This window comes from Vanacampus margaritifer, chromosome 1, assembly GCF_051991255.1.
Source record: "Vanacampus margaritifer isolate UIUO_Vmar chromosome 1, RoL_Vmar_1.0, whole genome shotgun sequence".
Taxonomy (NCBI): domain Eukaryota; kingdom Metazoa; phylum Chordata; class Actinopteri; order Syngnathiformes; family Syngnathidae; genus Vanacampus; species Vanacampus margaritifer.
Window position 1 is genome coordinate 16,758,147 of NC_135432.1, and position 12,909 is coordinate 16,771,055.

The 12,909-nt window shown below is 39.7% G+C and overlaps 1 protein-coding gene across 5 annotated transcripts in view; it reads left to right on the plus strand.

Moving 5' to 3' along the window:
- LOC144059128 (puratrophin-1-like) overlaps positions 1–12,909 on the plus strand; it is a 45,689-nt gene that overhangs the window by 19,295 nt on the left and 13,485 nt on the right. For 3 of the 5 annotated variants that reach the window (XM_077578035.1, XM_077578027.1, XM_077578059.1), the window contains exons 2-6: positions 8,845–10,777; positions 10,896–11,021; positions 11,254–11,374; positions 11,586–11,679; positions 12,326–12,412. In XM_077578035.1, the coding sequence (XP_077434161.1) occupies positions 9,118–10,777; positions 10,896–11,021; positions 11,254–11,374; positions 11,586–11,679; positions 12,326–12,412 (2,088 nt within the window). In that variant the 5' untranslated portion in view covers positions 8,845–9,117. Of the gene's footprint in view, positions 1–8,376; positions 8,767–8,844; positions 10,778–10,895; positions 11,022–11,253; positions 11,375–11,585; positions 11,680–12,325; positions 12,413–12,909 lie in introns of those variants that run through there. The other 2 variants (XM_077578043.1, XM_077578050.1) reach the window with 2 other exon arrangements.

Genomic DNA, 12,909 nt, shown 5'->3' on the forward strand with positions numbered 1-12,909 from the left:
TATTCCAATTCAGTGTACAGTAATTGTAATAGTCCCACTGTCCCATAAGGGCAATTCAGTTTTATAATTAATTAAAAATTGACAATTTTCTGTAAAACAATTTTTAAAAAATGCTAGTGCATTTATCCAGTGTAAAATTAATATTTGACATTCACATTTTATTAATAATAAATTACAAATGAGTTTGGTTGATGTTGCGTTGCTGATGCATCTCACCAGTTTCTTCTATTTAACACGGTCACACGCAAGTGTAAAAGGAAATCAACCACTAAAACATAATACACACAGAGTACTCTACTTTTTTGCTCACAATTGACAAGCAAATGGCAGCTAGCCAATCAGTGGCTTGCTAGCTAGCTAGCACCTGAATAGCTTTCAGCTAGCACAAGAAGCAAACATAGCAGTTCACATTTATCTTTGGTGCTTCTTTGTCCAACAGCACAAACAGACAGACTCAAATGCACGAAACCAGTCAAGGAAGTCCTTAAAAAAATGTTCAGTAATTCCTGCTGAAAGCAAAAACAGGCATTAGAAAACTGCCAATATCAGCAGCAAACGTCACAGAACAAAACCAACAATGTTGCTTAGTCATCCATATTGTTACTGGCGATTTTTTTATTTTTAGATTGGCACTGAAACACAGAATTTAAGTGTTTCTGCTTCAAATTAATCTGCTTCATAAGTTAATTTTCTTCTTCTCTTCTCAAATGTTTCTTTTTCACTTACCACAGTCCTTCTTTCAGAAAGACTTGAAAAAAGCTAACTGAAATGTTCACAAACTGAATTCATGTTTCAGCTTAAAAAATGAATGTGAATAGAAATAATCTATTCCAACCCTAAGACCATGCTTAAGGGTTTAGTCAAAAATGAAAATGATGTCAAATCTGTATTTATAAATGGAAAGAAATGATAGCCAGACGAGCTGTTGATTTATGTAGCGCTTGTCCAAATTCCAGGACCCAACATAATAACAGTGCAACAAGCGCCGAGGGGACACTTTTCAAGCAGCAATGGAATACAATGCTATATAGAAATAAACACTTCATTTTGAAGAAATAACATGAAAATAAAAACATGCTGATTGTTCAATAACTCCATTTGAGCCAAAGCAAACTGATAGCGAGACCAGAAACAGAAACGCCATTCAGATTTGTATCTATTATTTCCTTCTTTTTTGTCAACAGTAGGCTACTACAGTTAAGTGTCTTGATAATCTTGTTCAGTTAAATGCCAAATAAAGGATGGAGAAACTCCATCATTATATAAAATTACACAACTGTGACATACAAAAAAAAAAAAGATATTCGTTGATGATAAATGATTTATGTTTGTGTAATTTCACACTTGGTGTTGTGGCCAGTCACTTCAGAGGCCCAACCATTTGTATACAAGCTATTAAAAAGTCATTGTTTTTTATACCGTGTTCCCTGAAAGACGCCAGCGTATTATACGAGCACAATATGTTTATCACATCACTCAAATCTGTCTCTGCCTGGCCAGGCACAAAATGTAAACTGCCCATACAATCACAAACAGTTGCAGATAATGTAAACACCTGTCTGTCAAGTCACCTATACACATAAATTAAACAGTTGTCTGTCCATTAACACATGTAACACATGCACATACAGTATATTGTAAATGTGAGGTTAGGGGAGGGTGAGACGCATAGCTAACTTGAAAATGCCCCTTATTTCGTGCGACGTATTGCCGTCATCCGCGCAGTCCAGCCAAGTCTTTTATTTATAACGTCTTGACAGGCAGTCATTTGTGTTGCAACATGCATGAAGTGTGACTGGGTGCCGCACAGTGTTACCGCGAGACTGTTTTGACTCAAGGTGAAGGTTTCACGTTGCTGAACATTCGGCTGGATTTCACAAGCCTTCCACATGTATCTGCTGAACTGCCTGGTATGTGAGTCACGCAGGAGCCACACCAGGCTGACAAAATAATCTCTTGTGACTGTTGGTCCAATGACTAGTTGTCCCAAAACTGTGGTACAAGTTTAATTACTTAACTAGTAGTCGACCGTTGTTATTTCGCCAAAAATCCGGGTAAATTTGAAATACATGGAAAAAATAAATATATTATATTAGGGGCGGGAATCTTTGAATGTCTCACGATTCGATTCCGATTTTTGGGCCTGCAATTCGATTCAGAATCGATTTTCGGTTATGAGCGATTTTTGATTCAAAATGATTTGATTGACAATGATTTTTGCTTAAATTTATAGATGTGCAAGGAATCGTAATGATCTACTCTAGTCTGACTCGCTAATGCTAATTAGCGAGCTACTTGGGGCAATTTTATCACTCAAAAGAACGGCTCCACGCTGGAAAAAAAACAACTTTTATTGGAATAATTTGATTGTGACTTTTTCCTTAACAGTGACCGCGTGGAACCACACTGCCCCTAAGTGGCCAAATTGAGTACAACATGAACAGCGCTCCCAATAAAGGCACACACAAACAAAGGCAACACAGTATAAAATAATTTAAATAAAATCGATTTTGGGATATTTAAAATGAATCGTACTAAATGAAAATCGAGATTCTTATGAGAATCGATTTTTTTGGCACACCCCTATATATATGTGTGTGTGTATCGGTTTGATGATTTGTTTTCTCTATGAATTGAATTAACTTTAATAGCTTGGAGCACTTCCATACTTTCATATTTTAAATGTAAAAGAACATGGCCAAAGCTACAAATGCATTTCTTCTCTAGTCTTTGATGAATTTCTATGAAAGAAATGCTGCGTTTGTTTTACAGTACTGTTCATTCTTATTCTTATTGTAAAATGATAACAAGGAACTCATTGCATCGTACCCTCTCAAACTGAGCCGTACCATATCGATTTGAATCCTAATCGAATTGTGCATTGAGGTATGTATCAAATTGAATCCAATCTTTTATTGGAGAGATGCTCACGGCAATCACTAATCCACTTTAGCATCCCCAAAACTCAATTATATTCTATTAATTATCAAATATATTCTTTATGTTTAGAAAAATCGAACTATAGTCTGTAAAACATAACTTAGAACTTGACTAGTTAGTCTATGTATAAGCTTCTGGACGTGAGTTTTGTCCTCCTGTAACTTCTAGTGAGCCATCTCATTTTTTTTGTTTGGTTGTTTGACTGTAAACGGCTAAAAGTGCATCAGCAGCTGTGACTCCTGCGACGTATATGTGAAATTGTGTCTCGTAACACAAAGCCTCTTCACTCCACAAAAAATTGTAAATAGAGGCACTTGTAAGTCAGTATTTTTGTCCTTATATTGTCCAAGCAATTGAAAATGTGAGTGTGCTCCCTGACTGTGTGTTTTTCCTCTGTGTTGTTCCACCTTTTGGCTGCAGGGAGGGTGTGCCCAGCTCGCACATAAGGCTGATTTGTTTGCCACTGGCTCACTGGAATGATGTTATGCTGGGAAATGAATTTTAAAATACCCGCCCAGCCCTTCTGTAGGTTTGACTTGGCGGGACCTTGTGTGTGTGAGTGTGTGCATTTATCCACATGCCATGCCCTTGCTACCATCATCCACCATTCCGACTATTCCCGCTTTGGGAGCGACCTCAGCATTTGGGAATGAACTCCTGTGCTCACCAGGTCACACAAAGCATCTTTTTTCTCTCTTCAGAAAGACATTTTTGATTTAACAAAAAATATTGAAAACTGAATGAATTTTGGTGCAAAGATGTTTTCTACCTTGAAATGATGTTCTTGTGGTTTGACAACTTCCTCGTCACTAATTTGTTACTGCACAATTGAATTTTCCTCTGAAATTGTTGAGATCCTTGAGTCACGTCATGGTGTTTCTTCCGAGTGAGGACAATTATTGTGAGGCTCTTATTCAACAGTGACAGCTTAAGTAGACTGAGATAAATGGTTGAGTAACATCATGGATTAGTCAGTCCTACTGTGAGTGAAGGCCTGTTAGCATAGCATGACTCAGCAGAAAACAACAACTTTTTTTGCAATCAAGGAGGGAATTTATGTATATTGAATTGTTTTGTTTTCCAAAGATATATATATATATATATATATATATATATATATATATATAAAGATATGTATAAAACAGGAAATGTGCATGCTTATTTGCAAGCGTCATTGGTGTCTGAGACGGCTCTGAACTTTCAGCCAAATGCTTACTGTGATTATTAATTATAGTTTGGAGGCAGAAACTTTTGTGTTGCCCAATATTTGTGGTCAATTTAGCCGAGTTCACTGATTTATTTATTATTTATAAAGTCCGTCCGCGACTTCTTTAGCTTTCTCCTCCTTTCTAAAACGTGTGCTTCAAACGGGCAGATTAAACTTCCGTGACTTGGTGACGTCAAAAAGACGCGGAAGTGCACTCGGCCCCGCCCCCTCGAGTTAGTGGCACCGCCTCTGGTTAAGGTATGTCACGCCCACTGAAATTCAAGAAGCTGGCTGTGCCTTTCTTTTCCTCCCCTTGCTGGCAAATGCTCCGTGGAGACGGGAAATATTGATCAGTAAAAAGCGGTTGCTTCCTTCGTCTCAAGTCTTTGAGAAGACAGTAGATTCATTTTATTTTTGAAGGACGTGTACCGACATCATTTCTCAAAGGGCTGTTTTGTTAGTGAAAGCCTGTTCAGAGGTGGATTAGCAACACGTTTAAACAAAATGGATCGGTCCCAACAGTGGGACACGACTGCAAACGGGAAAGATGTAAGTTAAACATTTTTGATTTAGCCTTCCTTCCTATCCTTTCTAATAAGAGATTTGCACCTTCTACCATATTGCTGGTGTATTTTTAGTGCCTAAAGTGGGAGCTACATTTGTCGTGTGGAGGTTGTATCGTTACAAGAGGTCAGATATGATAAAGCAGACGGTGGTTGGATAATATGAAGCGGTTGCGTATTGTTATGTCAAGATACAATCCGCGGGGGTTATTTTGCCGTGACTGGTAACTCGCCACCTAGTTCACGTGACTTTGTGATGCTAAGCGGCCTCTAAGTGGTCTCGATGAGACGGCTTGCACGTTGCGACCGCGCAGTGGCCTAAATGTGCACATTTGTGTTATTCATAACCGCTTGTAAATGTCTACAAAGCATTCGCGGCAAATCGGAGACATTCACGGCAAAATAACGTTCGCGGAAGATTTACAGGTTACGGCAAAATAACCACTGCCTAAACAATCACAAACTAACGCTACAACATAGTCTGTGTAGTAACGTTATGCTACTTTTTCTTACGGTAAAACATTATGTCACTTTTCCACTTATTAAAATAGTTCTCAAATGTATAAAAGACATGTCTGTATTTTTCTTTTCTTCTGCTCCCATGGCCAGTCGTTTCCATTCACATTAGCACATGACTACCATGACCGAAATCACTTCCCTTTCGAGAGAGAAGGGTATGGCCTAGGCGTGGCCTGGTGCAGCAATTTACATAAAAGTGACACACCCCTAAAACAGGCTGTTTTGAACAGAGTGTTTTTTGGCTGATTTAGGGACAGCAAAAATATTAGGTCCAAAGTCAATTTTGACGAATGGATGTCACAGACATGTCACTATTTTAGTATGTTGAAAAGTTGAATAATATGAGACCTTTCATATTGTCTGTGTGCTTAGCTTGGTTTGTCCTGCTGAAAGCGGAACCACGTATCCAGCCTGTGTTAAAGAGCACTCTCGAGAAGGTTTTCATCCAGGATGTCCCTGTACATTGCTGCATTCTCCAATCCTGACTAGTCTTCCAGTTCCATCCCCACAATATGATCCTAGCACCGCCATGCTTTGCTGTTGGCATGGTGGTAAGAGGTGTCTGCTTTCTTCCAAACATGAATCTCATCAAAAATCTTTGTCTCATCAGACCAGAAAATGTTCTTTATGGCAAATGCTGTGAATACTTCTCAACATTTTATTTTTTATTTTAAATTTTTTTGTTAAATTGCAATTATGGTGTATTGTGTTTGTAGGAAAAAAATGTGATATGGGTCAAATATTCTTAATCAGATTCATTTGCAGTTATTCCATTCATCTTTAGGACGTGTCAACGTCTAATTGCTTTGCAGTTGTTGACAAGAACCACCATAAAATCCCAAATGCGCAAAGACTATTTTTGTTTTTGAAAGGTAGCAGACAGAGATATTGAAACCATCTTCATCTCCCACAGTGGGCCATCTTATCCTCAGTAATACGAGTGTTCGTTTATTTCAGGGGCTGAGTGAGTGCAAGCTTTAAGCCAGCTACTCTATATTCTTGTTGAGCCGTGTGAATTTGCAGAAATCGGAATGCCATGACCTCCTTTCGGGCCAAAGCAAAAACACTTTTAATAAACAATGTTCAGTTATACAGCAGCCAGTGGCAGCTGGTGGAACTGTTTCGAGGCAGAAATATTTGTGTCGACCGATTTATGTGGCCAACCATTTTTACACACTAGTTGCTAAGAAGTAGCTGTCAGCTTCATTTTTGTTTGTTTTTTGACAATTTTTAGAAATTAGGATGCCTTTGCAACCAAATTGGTTGCCTCTAGATCCCTGAGGGTATTCCCCGGGAGGTGGTCAACAATAGGGTGCTGTTGGTGCTCAGTGTGATTAGTGAAACAACCAACCAATTTACTATTTTAAGAGCTATGGAATTTTCATGCAGCAACTTATTTGCGTGCTTTTGTCCACTCCCAATTTGAAATAATGTGCTGTTTTGGAATAAAGGGATGGAAATTAAAGTTATTCTTTTAATTAAATCCAATTTGTTATTAATTCTTTTTAAAATGAGTTAAATATTTTTACTATATTTTTTTAAAATACAGTATTAAATCTACATGACTCCTCTTAATGTAGGAAAGAAGTTAATCAGCTGATATTAGTCCTAAAATCATTTTTATATTCATTAAAACGTTTTTTTCCCCTCATAAATACTGTACATGACACTATTCTTGTAACATTATGACTTTTACTCACATGCGTAATATTTTGTTTCTTTGGTAAACTCAAATTCTAATCTTCTCTGTATTGTTCCAATTTTAGCATATGCGAAGCCGAAGCAACGCAAGTAAACTCAAATTCTACTGCATGGTAGCTATTGTTGTTGTCATTCCTCATTTCTGCTCCAAGTGCAATTTTCCTTCTCCCTGTCATCATGATGACCAGTGTTTTGTCCCAGAGGGGTGTGGCTGGACTGAGTCACGGGTTCTGTCGACAGGCTGAGACTGTTTGTGGACAGTAGACCCAGATGATAATGCAAAGTAATGAGATAGTGAGGGAGGAAATAAACACGCAATGTCAGTTACAAAATCAACCACAAAGTTACACATAATCTTTTGTAAGGCTTATTACATGATGCAGTGATGTTGCTACTTCTGAGGAAGATATGCCCGACAAAGAGCAATTGTTGAAGCAGATATGAGTCAGCAACATCAATGTAAAAAAAAAAAAGCCCATTTGTTAGGTATCTTAAAAAGATTATCCTGACTGATTATTTTGTGGTTTGTGGGGTGCATTAAGAGTGATTCTTAGTTGTTCCTAGTTGTGCTAGTGAGAAGAAAAAAAATGAGTCGGGTATGGCTGCAGCCTGGAGACCTTGGCGTTCATGCGGACCTCGATCAGCGAAAGCTCGATTAACCGAAGCTATCTTTATTTGTCAAAATAAGAATATAGAGGGCCAATGAAGAAGAATATGAAGTCACAAGTAAGTTACGTTTTTATGCAAAAGCCTATCTAGTAGTAGTAGACTTCACATAATATTACTATCTAACGTTAGTGTGTCATGTTAGCAGCTAACCTAACCATAAACCCAACCTTTAAAACCCTATAAACATTTAGGTACTACTTCCGCTACACTTTAGATATTATGAGTTAACGTTAGTGTCATGTTAGCAGCTAACCCTAAACCCAACCCTTAAAACCATATAAACATTTAAGTACTACTTACGCTACACTTTAGAGATAACATTAGCGTGTCATGTTAGCAGCTAATCCTAACCCTAAACCCTACCTTTAAAACCATATAAACATCTAAATACTTCTTCCGCTAGACTTAAGATGATATTAAGAGCTAACATTAGCGTGTCATGTTAGCAGCTAACCCTAAACCTAACCCTTAAAACCATAGGCCTATAAACATTTCAGTACTACTTCCCCTACACATAATATTATGAGCTAATGTTAGCGTGTCATATTAGCAGCTAACCCTAAACCCAACCCTTAAAACCATATAAACATTTGTTTCCACTCATCAAGTCGAGGCATCGACATACGCATGAGTGTTAAGCTTAATTTTATTTTGAAATTAATCTGCTGCCAAGGTCTGCATGAGCGTTGAGGTCTCCAGGCTGCAACCATACACTCAAAACACAAAGGCTACTTACTTTATTCAGTATTTTATGTAAAGTAACATGAAGGTCTTATCTAAGAAAAACAAATGGCTCATAAATTCACGCCATGTGTCAACACTTGCACATCACCCATCCATCCTGATGCCATAGATCCACTCGATACATACATGTATATACATTAGCCTCAAGGCCACTAGCGGGCTAAATAAAGTTGGGCCTAAATGTGTAAAGAGGTCAAAGGGGTCAAAGGAAATGTGTAACGCTAAACCAGGGCCCATGGCAGCCTGGAGAGCAGCAACCACCATCAGCCTGTTGACTGGGATCGTTTGGTTGCATTTTTGACAGTGAGCACCAAATGTTTGAGCTTGCTGAGCTCTTTTCTCAACAGGTGACAGACCTGCGCTATTCAACAACAGCATGAGGAATGTGATTGGCCCCATTCGTCCTCTTATTTACTGCGCTTTGTAAGTTGTTAATCGTGATAACTAGTGGTCAGTAAAAAAACAAAAACAAAATCCTCTTTCTCTTTCTCATTCATCTAGAACCTGTTGTTGGTGCTTTAGTCGTCCATGTTGACCGTGGATCACGTGACCCCAAAGTGACACCATTCTGTGAAGCAATCATCTGGCTTTGTGGTCTGCAGCCTCCTGGAAGAGGAGGGAGGGTCTTTGAAAAGAAGCAGTTGAGTCGAGGAGACCTCACTTGTCATACACTCGCATTTACCTTATACTGCAGAGCAGGATGAGATCCGGTTACTATGTGAACCTGAAGCTGTGTTTGACTTAGTGGGTTGGCCACAAAGTCCTAGCAGTAGCATGGCCTCTCCTCCTCGTTCATATGCTCCATCACCAACTCCCGCGCCTCATGCTCATTTACCTGATATGTCGTTTGGTCCTTCCCTTTCAAAGGAAACTGCCACTAAACCGTATCGTGTAACTCAACAGACCTCATTCTTACCATCTTTTTCACAACCTGCCGCCTTCTCACTTGAGACCAGAATATGTCCGGCCAAGCACGGAATTGCGGTGTCTGTCTGCCTTGTGGATACTAGCACCGCTTCCTCATCCAGGCTTGCCAGAAACAAAGATACAGAGACAGATCCAAAGCCCATTGGCTGGGTGTCCCCTAATACATGGGACAGCCGTTTTAATGGGACGGAAGTTAATACAACGATGGATGTTTGCAACCCTGCACCTTTGGTTGAAGATAAAGGTGAGGTTGAAAATATAAAGCAAGAAAGTCAGTTGTCAGAAAAGCTAGCCCTCGAGGATGACTACATTGATATTCTCCAGGCAACTATGCTTTTTGGATGCACTCCACTCGCAACAAAGGAACAGAAATCAGAGTTACAAATGCAACCAAGAGCACAAACTGAGTCATATATGCAAAGCCAACCAAAGCCACGTACAGAACAGTTACTCCTTCATTTACCTCAGAAAACACAAGCACACCGTTATGGTACAAACGAAGCTGTTCTGTTACAACACGCAAACATGGCAGCTGAGTCTTCATCTGCTCTCGACCATCCCCAATCCCATCAACCGTACCCTCTTACCTCTGAACCTTTTCAGTGTGCACGTGTCCAGTTCTCAGAAAACCCCTGTACCCCATGTATGGCCAGGAGACACGGGAAAATGGCTTCCCAAACTCAGGAGTTGAGATGTCATCATCGGGAATCTTATAGGGCCGCTCTCCGAAATCCTGTCACTGTTCAGCATGAGAAGACCAGAGCGAGGATGTTGGGTGTTGTGAAGGAGGATGGGGAAATCTCACATTGCCATGGCAGGAGACCAGCAGAGACTGTGAGAGGTGCACCTCAATGTCATGACCAAAATATTTGCTATGAATCTGGGACGCAAAACCAACACCTTTCCATTGCCTGTGGTACCATCTGTGAGGAATCAGGAGAGAAAAACACTGCTCCATTTTGGAGACCAGGAGATACGAACCCTGTTCTCTGTTTACCTGACAATCACGGACAATACAACGGAAGGCCAGAACTCACTTGCAGGACCACTGTGCCTTTTCAAGAACATCATGACAAATCTTTCATCGGTTTACAAAATGGGAGTGAAACAAACAACAGAGCTTTGGAGAGCACCAGTGACCCGCCAAAGGCATGTGTGAGCTCCACCAATCACAACAGCTTGCCATCTTCTTCCAAACATCCCAAACCTTGTGAAGGAGCATTAAGTACACCCAAACCCACTGGGCTGAGTGCAACTGTGTCTACGCCTATTTCACCACCGAAGAACAAACGACAATCAGATGGAAGATGTTCCTCCCTTTCCACCGCGGTGGTAGACACCTCAGAGAAAATCCAGTTGGTCCTCGTTGATGGTGCAAATGTCAGAAAAGGCCAAAATGATGACACCGGTGCAGATGTGCCTCAGCTTCATGTGGTCAAATGTAAAAAAAGCACAGCCTTTCAATTAATTTCACCCAAGATCAACAAAATCAAGATGGCCATTCCAGGTAAAACACTCACCAACTTATTTGATATTGAACATATATATATATATGTACTGTATATATGTATATATGGAGAGAGGGAGAGAGAGAGAGAGATCTTCACCCAATGTTTCAATTCCAGCAAAAGAAATTCAGCGCAACCTTCCGCCATCCTCCGCTCATCCCAGTCACAGACCGGACCACCTTCCTCTGGGATCTCCAGACCCCAGAGCTCACTCTCTGTATCAAGGAGTAGCAGCGCTCACAGGTAGGTCCTTATAGTCCTCAAATCCTCTGTCCATAAATAGTTCTTCCACTGGACATATTGTACAAGTGGCTATGTAGTCAGGCTAAATACGGTAAGGTAGTGTGGGCCATGTATTTTTCACCTTAAGATGCTTGAAAATGGAGATCATTCCGCCTCCTTAATAGCTCAAGTTAGGGTTTTAACATTTTAGATGCACTCTTATCCTAACCCTTTGCTTCATTGACTCCCGCAGGAGGCAGAGACAGGGCAGGTAGGGCGATCACTGAGCTTTATGGGAACCACCCAGGATGGAGCGCTAATGTGACCAGCCAGGAGCTCTTGGAGATGTTGCTCTACTTCCACTCTATCGTCAGGTGAGGCCTAACAGAGCTTGCAGAAAATCACTAAATTCACTAGAAATATGTTGATATTTGTGTATGGTATACGGTATGCATATACACGTGCTTGAGAATTGGGTACAAGCAGGCCTGTCCTGGCACCTCAGGATATCATAGCTAAATGATAGCATAAGCTAACAATGATAAGTAAAGGACTTGCAATGTACATTGTGATGTATGTTTTAAGGAGAGAAATCAGAGAATCTGGGATGACCCTAATCTTTGATGCCAGGAAATCAAATCCTCTTCCACAGCTGTACAAAGCCTTGATGACACTGCAGGTAAGAAACACACAAACATCTGAAATGCAAAGTTGACTACTAACTTCAATGAAAAGAAGACATTACATGTTTATTGCCCGGAAGGAGTGAGTCTCTTTTCTATGAGCAAATTAGAAAACATCTTAAAGCACTTTCTAATTAGACCACCATGCTGGGATTTTGGACTTTGGGATTTCTCTGATATGCTATGACCTTATAGTCCCACATAATTTATTTAACATTTTGGGCCCTATTTTTGTAGAATTTGGCACATCTTCATTTTCATGCTGATCCAAGTGTAGTTAAGTGTGTTTGAGAATTGTGTGCCTCGCTGTTCATGTGGTGTTTTCTATGTCAAGGAATGTGTGTCTGTGGGGAGCCTCTTCAATTGGCCAGGAGACAGCTGCATTCCATTGCACAATAGCGCAAATGCCAGGGAATGCCCCTTTTCTGCCATCCTTGTTAAACTTGTTGTCTTGGTGATAGTATATAGAATTTAGCATTTCTAGTCTTAAGCGTTTTTTTTTTACATGCATAACATATGACAGGTGAATATCCAGATGTCACAAAACATCAAATGTGAAATGGGATTTTTTTTTTTTAACTAACAATTGAATAGTTTAACTTATAAAATATATGTAAAAATATATATATTGATTGTGTTCAGGAGCAATCTCCCCAGGCAGTGAACAGTTTGTTGCTTCTAGTGGATAAAGAAAGCGGCACCCGACCAGAGAAATGCCCCACCATACAGGTTAGTCATGGTTTCATCATTGTTGATTGGTTAACAGTGAATTGTAAAAAAAAAAATATGTAGCCCTTTATTTAGAGCAAGACACCAGCAAAACCAGCACGAAAACACAACAAAATCAGCATTATGCTGGAGAGTATCTACGATAATGCTTTTTTTCCCCTAGGAGAGTAGGCAATGTGAAGTGAACAGATTTCCACAAAGCTTTGCTGAAGGGTTGGTGCATGGAAAAAAAGAAGAGCCCATTAAATATTGGGCTGGATATTAATTAAATAAATGCTGTTAACTCTTTGACTGCCAGACGTTTTCATAAAAGGGATGCCGTGGGTGCCAGCCGATTTAAGCATTTTGACTGATCTTTCAAGGTCCACAGAAAATTTTGTGTTTGGACTATGGAAACACACATACTACCAAATGAAAGATTGGACTCTCATCTTTCATCAGAAAAAAAAGTTTGTTTCTACCTTATTCCGTTTTTCAGTAATCAACAATAGAAAATG